The sequence below is a fragment of the Charadrius vociferus genome, unplaced genomic scaffold (assembly GCF_000708025.1).
Source record: "Charadrius vociferus isolate BGI_N301 unplaced genomic scaffold, ASM70802v2 scaffold436, whole genome shotgun sequence".
Taxonomy (NCBI): domain Eukaryota; kingdom Metazoa; phylum Chordata; class Aves; order Charadriiformes; family Charadriidae; genus Charadrius; species Charadrius vociferus.
In genome coordinates this window covers 6,492,020-6,506,791 of record NW_009649187.1, presented here as the reverse complement: position 1 = coordinate 6,506,791, position 14,772 = coordinate 6,492,020, and the positions used below count along the sequence as shown (strand labels likewise).

The 14,772-nt window shown below is 40.1% G+C and overlaps 1 protein-coding gene across 1 annotated transcript in view; it reads right to left on the bottom strand.

Annotated features, from left to right (window-relative positions):
• Window positions 1–7,722: 7,722 nt before the first annotated feature.
• The window catches only part of FUT11 (fucosyltransferase 11 (alpha (1,3) fucosyltransferase)), a 10,594-nt gene continuing 3,544 nt past the window's right edge, over window positions 7,723–14,772 (bottom strand). The window contains exons 2-4 of the mRNA XM_009888838.1: window positions 14,656–14,766; window positions 12,755–13,380; window positions 7,723–7,963 (exon numbers count right to left, since the gene is read on the bottom strand). Coding sequence (XP_009887140.1) covers window positions 7,816–7,963; window positions 12,755–13,380; window positions 14,656–14,766 — 885 coding nt within the window. The 3' untranslated portion in view covers window positions 7,723–7,815. The remainder of the gene's footprint in view (window positions 7,964–12,754; window positions 13,381–14,655; window positions 14,767–14,772) is intronic.

The window sequence follows — 14,772 nt, the reverse complement described above, 5'->3', positions numbered from 1 at the left end:
AGCCTGAATGCGGCTGCCGATGGGTAACGCCGCTATCCCCTTGCGCGGGAAATCCATCCGCTCGCCGTGCGCCGTCGTTCTGCCTCCCCCTACCCCGGTTCTCCAGGCGGAGGCCGTGAACATTAAATAACTCCTCACGGTTTCTGCATTACCCGGTACCAACTCCGGCAAATCTCATCTCAAAACTTTTTCTGCAGCAACCCTGGGCAATGAAGGGGCATACACACTCCAGCCGCAGCAGAAGAAATCACGATTGTCTCAAATAATTCAAATAGAACTTAAGGAATTCTTTTGCAACCCTATGGAACCTTTTCTTGGTGATTAAAACTCGGCACCACTTCACTCTCAGCTCTCCATCTCTCTCCATTACATACTAACAGCTGGATCTCCCCTGCATTGTTTACTGACGCTCCTACCAATCTCCCATGAAGATGCTGAAACTGCTGCTTCTAAAATGGTAGTGTTCTCACAGCCTCATGTGGTAGTGGAGAATTCCATTGTTCCCAGAAGTTTCTTTCCTAGTGTAGGATTTAAATCCCTGGAAGTCCTTAATTCATCTGGCTGGTGCTGGAGCCCTTATGTCCCCAACTGAAAATGACAGGTAATAGAGAGGGCACAGTAACATGCCAAGGGCTGGGGTACAAACAGATTTCTGCACAGTATGAGGGACAAGGTAGAGGTAGAGAACAGAGAAGTTGACATTGGACTGGGCACCTAAAATACTCAGATGCTTGTCATATAGCGGTCACTAAGCCATCTTATCACTGCATCAGGGCTCCTCCAGGCACCACCAATTTCCCTTGGGTACTGGAGGACATAGGAAGAATAAGTTTTCTTCCATAGGAATGTTGGAACAATTTTTTGCATAGCACATTGCTTTGGATAAAAAGAATATATTGGACATTAAAAAAAGCATTCTGCTTGCCTCTGCCCAGTTGAGGAAGTTAACAAGACTTTGGAAGTTTTGTTACCTTGATTTAAACATCACCAGACCTATACCAGAAAGTGTCGTCAGTGTCATTACTAGACCTTACTGCATGTACAGATTTAATATATATTCTGGTATGTCTGACTCTATAATTATTTTTGTGTTATTGTTAATATTTTCTTTGAGTCCAATTTAAAGAATATGGGAAGACATTTTCAAGTAAACAACAGATTTCTTTTGGCCCTCTTTAGAAGCAAATTTCCATCTCTTTAGGTCCCAATTCAAACAGTCTGTCTGGAGGTTCTGAAACATTTTCGTGAGAGGGATGCTTCTCTACTTCAATTTTTTCCAATGGGACAGGAAATGAGTTATCGTTCTAGCTCGGCTACCAGTGGAGAAGAAAAACAAGCTGACTCCTCAAATTAGGCTAGAAGGCTTGCATCCTGCAACTCTAAACATTAGAAATCTTGCAAATTCAAGACAGGGAGATTAAGTACCTTTCAGTATTCCAGTTTGTGTGAAGTTCAGCTGCTCTTGTTTTTTGCCTCTTCTAGTTAGCCCCACTGATACCCACTTTTCTCTACTGCATGTGCCTGCTGCCATTACTAACCACACTTGCACAAGAACAATAAAAAGGAAAGATGCAAATACTAGGACATAAGAGAAGCTGAACTGCACTCCCTGTAAATCAACCTCCCTTTTTCCAAATTACATTAGCTAATGGTGGCAGCACCTTCAGGTACTTTCACCTTCAAAAGCTGGTCTCTTTTTTAAGTGATTCCAAGAAAAAGGCGGGGGGGAGCTGAGAAAGAGAAAGACAAGCTACACAAGGAGAATTGTAATAGCTTCCTGTCAGTTACTGCTGTCTGCATTAGAATCTCTTTTTTTGGCATTCAGCTTGGGATTGGAGCATCAGCCTAAGAAACTCGTGAGCAGACAGAATAAGGTACATGATGGTGTCTGCACACACCATGCAGAGATGTCTGAAGCAAGACACAAACATTTGTTTTAAGGGAGAATCTGGAACTACAGAAGAGGTGTGTTACTCAATAGCCAAGTCTCTCTATAGCCTGTATTTTGTATAGCTGATAGCACAGAGACACTAATGGATGAGACAGAAGTTCCAACTTTATAGGGACAATCAGAAACACAGTTCCCTCAACACACTGGCAAGTGAACGCCACAGATGTTTCATTGTGAATCCTGAATGTACAACTATAAAGAACATGTAAAATTCTAACTGCATTTACAACTATTTTACTTGAGTCAACACAGGTAAAGCTGAATCCTAGCCTGCATTTCAGCTTATCAAAACCAAAATGAACCACAGAGATAAGGCTATTAGTATTAGATTTGAAAAGAATCTATAGCACAACTGGAATAAGGGCCAGTTATGATGCTACAGTAAATGCTATGCCACAATTAACTGCAATGCTAACAATGCTGTAATAAAATACACCCTTAAAATGAGACTGTTGTCTTAAATACCTCTTTAAGAGGTGAGAAATTACACCATGGATCCCTTGCTTTCTGGAATAATTATGTAAAACCTCCAGACACTGCCTAAAAGCATTTAGAGGATGGGGCTAAGAAATCAGTTGTACTGGGGGAAATGAAGACACTTGATATCCATTTCTTTCTGAACTGTTTGGATCCAGCTTTCAAGTAAATACCAGTATATTCACCCAAGTTTACCCTGAATGTCCCAGTTTTTATCATACAACTTCATAATACCCTCACCTACCACAGTTTATTCTCAGCCGTCTCACCCTGATCTTCTTAAACTCCAATTTAATTGGAGATGCACCCCCACTTTAACTTTAGTAGTGAAACTACCCAGTTTGCTAAGATTCCAGGTGGTTCAGACTTACTCCTGTCTGCTGAACTATTGAGTTTGGACAGTATTAGCATTTAATGCACATATTAGCACAAATGCATTCATTCACACAATGACAGATGCATTTTCTTTTTGGACGTGTCACCCCCCGCCCCAACTCCAACACTAGCCTACCTTACCCTGAGCTATCTGTCAGATCAGCCACCCTGCGTTATTCTGTCCACCTGACTACTTCTGAGCTGCCATCCCTAAGCCCTAACTCCCAGACCTACTCAAATCCAGCCCATTTCCACTGCAAATTACCTGTTGCCTCCTTATTTGCTCAGATGCCACAAAGTATCATCATCTGCTCTGATCCATTCCGAGATCCCCAGAACCATCTCTAGCTGAGACACTTGACCATTAGATGGGTCTTTTCGGCAGGAAAGAACGTATATAACAGCATACAAATTAAGATGCCAGTCGTGTCAGAACTCTGGAACAAATCCTGCAGTTCCATTCTTCTCCACCCTTCCTAATTCTTCTGCAGGGCCATGTATCTCTCACTGCCAGCTCTGAGACACTGAATCATAAGATAAGTGCAGTTTGTTAAAGACTGACATAGGCTTTGGCTCAGCTGGTCCTATCACTAAAAGGATTGTGTCTCTCATTAATTTCAACCTGTCAGCAGAGGTTTCAGGGCAGAATGAAGGAACCTGCCACCCTGTATGTTTCTGATTAATACAACTTCTCAGAAGGTGCCTGGAGATCCATCAACAATCTTAATTAAATCCAACCAAATGGATGACAGTTAATCATTAAGGGAGTGGCTCTCTTGGGATAATGGCTGAAGAGTGCATACGTAAGGATGGTAAGGGAGGCAGATGGCTGCTTGTCTAACGTAGCAAAGCCTGTTTAAACAGTGATGTCCCTGATGGCTGTGTTTCAATTCATTTTATTCCGTTCCCAGTCCTTTAGGAGTTATTTGTTCTTCCACGCCTGTTAAAACCACCCTCTGCCAAGGTGCAAGAGGGGCATTTCTGCTGTGATTCTCCATCTGCTACACTTTGCAGACCATTTCCAGGGAAAGAAGCTCATATTCTCCTTTCCCTCCAAATATACACATCCATTGTTGCTTGGCTGTCGTTATACTCACCATCACAGAGCACCCAGAGATCCTTCAGTCTGAAAATTACTACACTAACAGAAATAAGAAAAGGCAATTCTTTTTCAGTTCTAGAAATTACCAATGTTAGGTATCAAATCAATATATTTCAGTAAGGTTGTTTGCTCCCTAGAAACAGCAGTCCTGGTTAAAGGACAGAAAACACAGACTACTAGTTCAGTATATAAAATACCCAGCTTCTTACTGAAACAATAGGCAGCATCTGGTATCACAGTTTTGGCAAAATGAGAACTTTAGTTTATCCAGTGCAATGAATTGGATTGCTAGATTTTTAACCTGTCAGACATTTGCTTCTCCTCTCCCACCTCCGAGAGGGCATAAACTTATCCCTAAGCTTGTCAAGTCAATTCCAAGACACAGCATCAATAGCATCTGCTAGTGTTGAGCAGTAATGAGGAGATATCTATTTTTAGAACATTAATGCTAGTGAATAAAGCTATCCTGACAGCTTTGAAATCCTCGCACTAGTCACACAGTAAACAGGCAAAATGCATGACAAATAGTGAAGTGACTCACCCTAGTTATTAGAAGCCTACCAAAGGGTTTACAGATGTAATCTCTTTATCATCCTCTGTATTTGATATCTTTGCTAAAATTCCTGATTAGTCTCAGTTGTGTGTTTTTATGAGTACGGGCACCTGCACTGTAAGAACTTCATTAAGAAAGATGATGTATACACTGTTCAGTGGGAGTATCGTGTAAGCCTTCCAGTAGTCACAATATGAGTGGTGACATTCAGCCACCATCTAGTTGGTTTGGATTCAAAGCAGTGAAGTAAGAAATCAAGTTAGCATTCAAGAATAGAAATCAGAAACCTTTTTCAAAAATATTAATAGTTGCTCCTGTGACCTTCTTCCTTGTCTGCATTCATATACTTGCATTAGTAGAAAGGCAACTAGGATCGTAAATTGAATTCACTTTGGCTAAGACTAGCAGTAGTCTTTGGACATTATATAGCAATCCTTTCAAATGCATTATTAAGTAAATTAATCGCAAACTCTTCAAGGGTATGAGACCCAGCTTCTCCTCCTGCCTCCTCCGAATAACAGAAGAGAGATGAAAGCAAAGCCCTGGTGGTAGAACCACCTGTATTCAACATTTTGCAGTCCTGGCTGTGCAGAGAAGTGGATGTTGTGAAGGTCAGTCAGCAGCCTGGAACAGAACTGCAGCCACAGCTCTTTAGCCAGCTAGGGAGGATTCCCGCCTCTCCTGCCCCTGAGGAGTTCTCCTGGCAGCTACACAAGTTATTCATACTATGCACTGGAAGAAAGATTTCAGCCTTAATTCTTGTGCACCATGTACAATAAGTGAAACACCTTTAGTACATTAATATAGGCAATAGACACAGTTTATAAATCATGGACATATTGTGAGATACAGGAGATGATAAAGCTAGTATGATCTATTACTACAAAAAACCCTCTGTGGATACAAGAGAAACACAAGGCTTGGGTGAGCATCCCAGCTGTGAAGAGAAGTAGCTGATACTCATTACCTTTTGAGCAGTTCACCACCTGTAAGACTGTAAAAAAGTTAAACCTAGGAAGACATTAAGAACTCAGAAGAGAAAGCTATTGAAACTGGCTTGTGACTCTTAACTACAAACTAAAAGTGGTACTTTGAAAAACTCAGACAAAAATCAGAGAATATCTGTGATAAAGTTACTTTCATATCTGTGCTACTTTCATACCTGTGTTAAGAAGGGATATGGCAATCACAAATACTTGTGCTTGGCAACAGTCATGAAGCTCAAAGCAACAGTCTTCTGTAGTACATACATGTAGCAAAAAAACCCACAACCCCAAACAAAAAAAAACAGTAGGAATAACAAAAATATCATTAAACTGTTCAATAGAAGTTGATATTCAGATGTGAAGCAGACTTAATTTGTTTTATCTTAATTTATTTCTCAAGCACATTGTGGCCACTTCAATCCTAAATACACATACCTGTAATCTTAATCCGATTTGAGTAATCCACTTTAACAATTAATTCAGACATATTCACTTAGGTACTGACATCTCCTGAGTAACTGAAAAAAAAAAAGGAATGTAAACTGATGAACGCATTTTAGCTGAAGAACCACTTGTTACTATTATTACAGAAGAGATATAAAAAAGCAGTCTTCTCCTAAAAAAAATAATCAGGTGAGATCGGTGTGTAATGTATGCGTTTCCTACATTTACAAGAATACAGTGACAGTTATGGGTCTGAAGTCTCCTCTGTCAAGGTGCCCTGATTTTAACACTGCAATATTGTATATCACCTGAGAGGCAAACATTAAAATGCGTATCACTACCTATACTAATATTATACCTGTAATATCGTATCTATAACATTATGAATGGGAATTTGAGGAAAAAAAAAAGATATTAAGCCATCCATCCACAGCTAAGCAATAGATAGTGACTTAATTAGGGACAGAATGTAGATTTACTCCTGTTCCTAACTTTCACTAACAGGCTTCAGACTTCCCATAGAAATGCATGAACTGCCTTACAAAATGAAATTACCCCGGAGAGTCTAGACTTTCATTGCCAACATTCTGTCTTAGGCATGGATAAACTCTGGCTATTTAGTCAGTAGTTACTTCTGAACAGGGAGGAGAAATGCAGAAATAAAATCCCATTATACCATTAAAGACATCACTGCAATGTGGCCATATTTACCTGTGCTTTTAAACCCCTCACACTAAGTGAATTAGTCTCCCTTCAACGCAAGATCAATTATTTCAGAAAGGTGCACAACACGGCAGGGAACAGTGGACTTCATTTATATCTGTAAGAGATATAGGCTATGCAACAATGAAGATCTATCCACATGTCATCACTTAGTTTTATGAACTCCAGTCACAGACCAGGATCGTGCTGTGTTAAGATTTGGTAGAGATACAAAACCACTTCAGTGCACCTGATTCTGATCATCCACTTCAGCATAGAAAGACTGCAAGGTTTGTATCCAAACTGCAGAGACCACTGGAAAGGCACCATTGTTAAAATGTATTTATCTTTGCAGAAAGCTGCAGATACTCAAAAAGAACAAATCAAAGGCCTCTGAATTGCTGGCATTAAAGAAATCAAGATTATAGCTGGGATTTCAGATTTGATGGAAACTTCAAAGAACCAAAGCATACTAATTTTACTCTAGTTCTGCACAATACCAGGTAATACACTTTCTGGTGTGAAATACTTTGTTCAAAGTTGTGAATTAAATAATTTAGTCTGTCATACCATTGTAGGTACCACCTGGAAAGTTAGCAAAAGAGGAAGATTTGGCAGAGAGTAAGTGATCTGCCTATAGCCCATAGCTATTCAGTTACCTTGAAAAGTAGGAGTATTTGAGGCATGTTTACTTGGGGAGAAGAGACTTTATTGCTGCAATTTCATAAGGCACAATTGCTCTCCACAGACATTTCTTTTGAAACTCCTTCACTGGAAAAGTTATTTGTTAATAGCAGTTAAAAGTACACCTTAATGAGGAGAGTAAGTGACTGATAAAATACTTATAAAAAACGATTAGTATTTGGGAGATTAAAAAAATCCCTGAAATAACTTAGGGCATTTGAGCAAGAGTCTGAAGAAGTGTTTGTCTGAAGTCATGTAAGCCACAAGGAAACTATACCAAATGCAAAAGGAGAGTAAATTCCTCTTTTGCCCCACATGTTGACACCTGCAAGTCAGGAGCAGCTTCACACCACAGACCTGAAATTGAAATCAAAGCAGTTGCTAAGATCTCCACCACTGAAACTTACTCACTTCATACACCAGAAAAAAATAGTCTCTGCGAGAGCTTTCTTCTATTCCAAGGCAAACATTTGGAGCGAGGTAAGAATTTGCAGTTTCAACTTTCAATCCAATTTTCAAATCAAGTTCTTACAAAGATGGGTCAGTGTTGCCTCGTTCTCTTGAGAAAAATCTCATGCATATAGTCCCAAAATCTTCCCTGATGCGACTCATTGCGATGAATCATAGCAGTGAGGGCCTCACCCTGATCAAGGCTTTGCCAATAATCCTGCAGCCACATCTCTTTCCAACTGAAACAAAAAAGAGACACCACCATAAACCATTAAAAAAACAAACGAGTCTGCAGCTGTAATAGCACTGAAACCATTTTTTTTTTTCTTTCACCCAACGGGAAAACAGGCTCAGGGATGGTCAAAACAAAGTATGTTATTACCATGCCATTGCATTCCAAGTCATTTAAAGAAACTTGCTATGAAAATTCTCTACAGAAAATGTAAGTTCAGCATTAGCTTTACCACATTCTAGAAATATCAGCATGTGACTGTAGTGTTAACCAAAAAGACTAAATTAAGTGCAGAGAATAAAAACTTCTAAAACTTATAGCAAAATCTAGCACAGAGTAGCTTTCCATGTCCAGCATGTGTATAACAGCATAATAATCAAATTTATTTTTTTTTTCCAGATAAACCATTTAACAATTAGAAAATGACAGTACTCATTACAAACTCAGGTTATACATGGCAGAGACAAAAAAATCAGTATATCGCTCAACCCTGACTCTATTCTTTATCTCCAGACTATGTAGTCAAGTATACACTTTCTTTTTTTCAATGCACACATTCTCAAACTTTTCATAGCACACACTACATCACTGCAGCTTTCAGCAATTCCCTTCCCATTCATGATCATGTGGACTACTTCTCTCATTTGCGGTATATCAAGGTACGGCAATAATTTATTTATCTCTTCTCCATTATATCTGCTACCCAGCCATGTAGGCGCATCACAGATTTTGGACAGAAGGACCAAACACGATGCTCTTTTTAATCTGTCCATATGAGTTACCCGATATTTGTTAACTTATACACAGAGCTTTTTGCTTTTTCTCCCTCTTAATCACAGAAATAAGTACACTGCCTTCTGCGTTCACTCTATACACCATATATTAAAGCAAGCACAGCTGCACTGCCCAGATGCAGCTCTCACCCACTAGTCGAGGAAGACCGAAATAAATGTACAACACATCATAGTCGCTTTCTTTGTGGAGCAGCATACACCTCATATGCCATGGGAATTGATTTTCTGTGATCAACAGCATCATCTATGATAGGACATTTCTACAGTGTTCACGAACAGAGACATCAATATAAACCTTTTAACATAGATTACAATGTGAAGGATCATAGACAGAGGCTACTTTGGCATTAAAAAAAAAAAAAAAGTCTGCCAAAAGGTTCCTTTGTAAAATGCAGCACTTGAATGTACTGTGAGATCATGCTGCTTACCAGCTAAATTAATTAACCTTTGTTCAAGGACTGCCAAGATGAGTTACTTGTTTTTTATAGCACTGAATAAGTGCACACTTTAGGAAAATGAGTATATATGCATTAAGTACTAGACAAAAGACTAAGTGGCAGTAGGTAACAGAAAAACGAAAATGTTTTCCAGCTGAACTGTATGGAAACAACACTGAAAGGAATTCCAGTATCCAAGTGGAGACTTTTGTCAAAAATACTAAATAAGAACACTTTGATATTTTTCTTTTTACATTGCTATTACTGGTTTTTAAGAAAATAATTTCACTTTGATTCTGTAACTTGTAAAAAATTGGTACCCCAGGATGAACAGGACTGTACAAATATCTGAAACTACCAAGTACATACACCTGAAACGTTATTACCATGAAATACGGATCTATCTTTAATCCTGGCTGATTATTGAATTCTATCACAAGAGACACCTTACAATGTACAGGTGGCAAATTTGATACACTTTCAAGCTGGTTTTCCTCTTGTCATAAATAAACTGTGACTCCGATATAAAATGGAACTAGCAAAACCACAATGGTTTCAAAATATGCATTTATCAAAGGCGCACTGGCTTCTGTTTTCTCATGCTACCACCAATGCAAACTGTGTAGGTAACTGGAAAGGTATTGTCACTTAGTCTTCTTATAGTTATTCTCTCAAACACTTTTGGAAAACGAATCCTTATCAACGAAACAAACCAAACATTTCTCTTCGCAAAGGTGAGAGTCCAAGAATAACTGGAGATGCCGGTTCCTACTAAACAGATACTGCACTCATCACTAGCACTGCAACTCACTAGTGTCAAGCCCAGAGGTCCAGACACAAGCGAGGCTGCGAGCATAAGGATTTAGGAACCACGTCTCCACACTTAAGAGCTAAAGGACAGCAAGGTGAAGGTATAATAATGTGCTCCAACTACATGCACCTACATAAAGAGAGATTTTGGTGCAACAGTTCTGTTAATTCAGCACATTCATCAACCCTAAAAACAAATTACATCTGGGAATAAGGGTTACAGAACATGCAGATGCGCAGGGTAACTATGTTGTAATTGGGCACTTGCTCTAAAAATATATAAACTCCAATTGCCTTTGTTGTTCTCTGAGCTCCAAAAGCCTCCAGAACCCCAAAATCACAGTGTATGTTTATAGTCAGAGCTTGTATGTTACACATATTCTATCACTTGTAACCCCACTAGGCATGCATCATTTTTCCACAATGTTTTCTAAAGTAACAAAATACACAATTGACTGGCTCACTAGACAGTCATCTAAATTGATCATATTGTTGATGTACTATTACCATCAAACTGACAAAATATGAGCATGTTTAGCTAATGCTTTGGTGGCAATTTTGTGCTACTGTCACATCATATACAATTCTAAGTAATCATGTTCCATTTTTGAGATAAAAATGGTGAAAGCTCAGATGCTTATGAGATAGAACCCACTGTATTTCACCAGACATCCCCTTGATCATGCCTTGGAAGGTATAGATACATATCTTTCTAAAGGACATAGCAGACAATGCAAAAGCTTCCCTGGTACAATTTTTCCAGACACATCTCATGTTTATAAACACGGGGAGAATAACACGCTATGGTTCAATGAGACATGGAAACTTCCGTGGGATGCAACTGTAACTTGGATTATGGACCAAGGGTTCAAAACTCCTTGCTGATGACCACTGCACAGAACGATGGAGTAACTCAGCTCGCACCTAAGGGGCATGGGCACTTTATGCTGTGCCTTCAAAGATACTTCTCTACTGCCATCTGCTGCTCAAGCAAAAGAAAATCAATGAAAAAGTAGAGAATACTCTTCCAGAGTAGGATGCTGCACAGCATGCTACAAGGGAAAAGCATGTTTTGCTACTGAGACTGAGAAAAGCTCAAATAAATCAACCAACCAACAGAAAACAAAGGATTATGGGCCCCTTTTACTTACAAGCCTAAATTTTCAATTAGTCAATATGAGAATCAATTGTACTGTGAAAAATGCTTTTTAATGACGAACATTGAAAGTTTTGTGAAACAGGCATTTCCTAAAGAACCTGAATGACGTCAGGCTTATTCTCCTTTTTTTTTAATTTCAGTTGGCTGTTTTTGAAAGCATCCACAGATAGGAAGAAGTGGTTCCCCACACTTGCAAAATACTTCATACTTTTTTGTGGATGGATAACTTAATAAAACTCTCTTAGAGCCTTATATCCACATGGAACTTAGTTCTGGGTTTCAGTACTTGAAATGATGGATTCTACATTTTCAACATACTGTTTCTTCTAACACTTTAATACTCCTAAGAATTCAATTCCTTAATCTAGGAAACTACTAACAAAGCTGTAAACTGATATGAACTGGGATAGAATATATTGACAACTTCCTTCTGGACAGTGCATAAGATCTTCCCAGTATTTTCAGAAAGTCATTAATTTAATACTACAGTGGGACTAACATCAGAACACTGAAATGTTTGGTGACAAGATCTGCTATGGCCAAGGATTTGTCTTTATGATGGCTGTTTGTTATAGAAAGTGAATTGCATGCATTTGAGCAATTGCCTAAAAAAGAAAGAAATCATTACACGTAATGCAAAGAAAAATTACAAGCCTGGGGGATTCAAACACGTTATGCACTACAAAAAGTGCACACATGATTTATGAACTGCGAGAACCCTTCCTTCCAGGAACTGCAACTCCTAACACCGTGAACGGAAAAAATCAATGTTTGGGAACACAAGCGCTAACTTGTTTTGTACCAATGCATGTATAAATGCTAAGGACTAAGCAGACCATGCCAACAAAACTCTATTCTGCTTGTCAAAAGTGGTTGCCTGAGGGTTGGTGCGGTTAGTTCCCTGCTGACAGACTTCAGGGCAGCTCCCACTAGAGATGGCTAACACTGGGCCTCAGGCCTGGGAGATTCCAGCAACACTAGCAATCCCTGTGCACAAAGGGGACAAGAAACAACTCAACCTATTCTCTGTCCTGCATGGTCCCTCTCCTAAACAAATGGGATGGTGTCCTTTAACACAAGCCAGAATGCTGTCACACAAAACAACAAGAATTCTTGTAAAGCATTTTGGGTGAACCTAACTTCTGCTCTAAAGTCAACGTGAGTGAACCGGGTCTGCACTGTAACAGTGGCAACGCCATTCTGAACGCAGTGCTTTGTAACAAGTTATAGAGCTTCTTTTACTACCAAGTGCTTTACCATTACTGTACTAAAAAACACCCCTCCTCGAAACAAACAAACAAAGAGGCTAGGACAGACAAAGGAGAACCACATTGCCCAAGGTCACAGAGCATTTTAACAATATTATGGCTGTTTCATGCTCCTCATTCAACCACTAACCAATACCACCGTCCAAGCCTCTTTTTCAGCCTCAGTGTTACACAATATTAGCAGAACTACCATACCACCCACGAGATATAATATAAAGTGTAACTGGAGATGTATTAAGAGATCCTTTAATTACAAAGCATTATGAAAAGTTCAAGCTACTATTATTTGAAGCTTTTTTCCCTTCAAAAAGCATAGTATTGGTACATTACCTGTCTCCTCCAGAGAGGTCTTCGACACTTCCAAACCCAGGAGTTGGCATAGGACATCCCATGTGCTTGAATTGAGCTATGCGAGGTCTAGGAGCTGGAATCTTCCCATGGGACTTTTTGTGTTCCTGCTCCTCTTTGACTCGGGTGTTCTCCCTGTCACAGATGAAGCACTCAAAGCCATTCAGGTAATTGGGCAGAGTCATGTCGTTCACACCCCACTCTCGCCTCTCCAAGTTCTCTAGCAAGAACTGGTTTTTGATTCCACCAAGGTTTTTATACTCTAGATATTTCATGTATTCCTCTCCATTCTTGTCCAGGAAATCAAGATACTTTGCCAGCTCTTGGGGGCTATCAAAGTCATCTATAAGAATGATGGAGAGGTTGTTTGGCATCCAGTCCCGCACAGCTGGGGAGCCTCGGTATACTGGGACAGCACCCAAGTGCATTGGACGCCACAGCTTCTCTGTCATGTAGTCGTCACATATGGCATTCTCCAAGGCCAGATGAAACTTGTACCTGGCGATAAAAGTCATAAATTCAGAATCTTCTGTAGTGGCTGTAGAAGTGTCTCTCAGTCGCTCACTGGGAAGCTCACGGTTATGCAGGCATTTCCCATAGGAGTCAACCTAAAAGAACAACCAGCATCTTTACAAAGTGATTTGTTTGCATAGAACTTGTTTTCAGAGCTCATAGTTCTTGTAATCAGTTCCTAGCTACCTTAGTTTAGCTTCCCCTTCAGTCCAAGTTCTCTCCCTTATGACTATTCCTACAGCCCCAATTTTAACAGCTTTACAGGAACCCGAGTACTCAGTTTCAAAAGCAGCATAAACTATGCTACAGATTGAGGGGTGGGGGGAGCGTGCAGAAAGGAAGATGTCACCTAGAAATGTATTTACTACTGTATAAATCAGAAACCGAGAGGTAAGGAAGGGCATTCAACTCACTTTAAAAGTCATCTTTCTACTTAACAGAGACTCGGTCCTTTTCCAAACAGTTATTAAACACAGTTCCTGCTAATCCCAGCAGGCTGGCAAATATTTTCTATTTGTTAGACTGAAAAAAATTGACGCTGGGAGCTAAAAGAATACTGTCTAAAAATGAAAGACAATACACCTGAGCGGAATCTGCTTCATACTTTGACAATATACAGTCATATTATTAAAATTATTTTGTCTCTGCTTCAGTACTGAGTATATGATGAACTTGCACAGTAAATGAATCACTAACATTGGAAACAGCAGAAATCACTATGAAAAAGACGTTTCAGATAAAGACTAAAAACACATGCTTTTTTTTTTCTAATCTACTATCCTTCAGAATTTTTACAAAGAAGAGCACTAAACTTTTTTTCTGCTTTGAAATAAACTACATTATTTCAGCTTTTGGAGCTACTCTCCATCAGCTGTGCCACAGCAGTACAAACCACCACAGAAATAACACGGTCCTACCGCAACACAGATAAGGAGCAGATTCTCAAAACACAGCAACCTGTCTTTTTACTGCACGCTTATGCTTTCAAATGGGAGCAAGGCTCGTAAACGGACAGCTTTTCTGTACACTAACTTTAAGATCCAGAGGTTTCAGCAACTTCTAGCACTTGTCTCCAAGACCAGGCTCAGCCCAACCTGCGACAGACCCCGAGTCTGGCCAACGCCACAGCTAACAGCTACCACCAGGCCTACCTACTGGCATGCGGTGTAGTCTAGACCACGCTTTGGGAAGGAATACAACTATTTTTTCTGTCCAGCTTGCAGTCGGCATGCATCCCGTTATGACTCGCGGCTTGGCTAAAAACAAGGACAAACAAACCCCATTAAAAAGAGGAGCTGGAGGGGGGCAGCCAGGCAGTCCCAGCTCCTACGGCAACACCCTGCCACCGCTTCCCCGCGCCCCCCACCTACCTGGATGTATTTCATGAGCTCCCGCACGTAGCGGTCCCTGTCTGAGGGGACATCGCAGTGGGACTGCATGTACAGCACCGGGGCATAGCCCTTCCGCCGCCACGCGTCCTTCTCGGC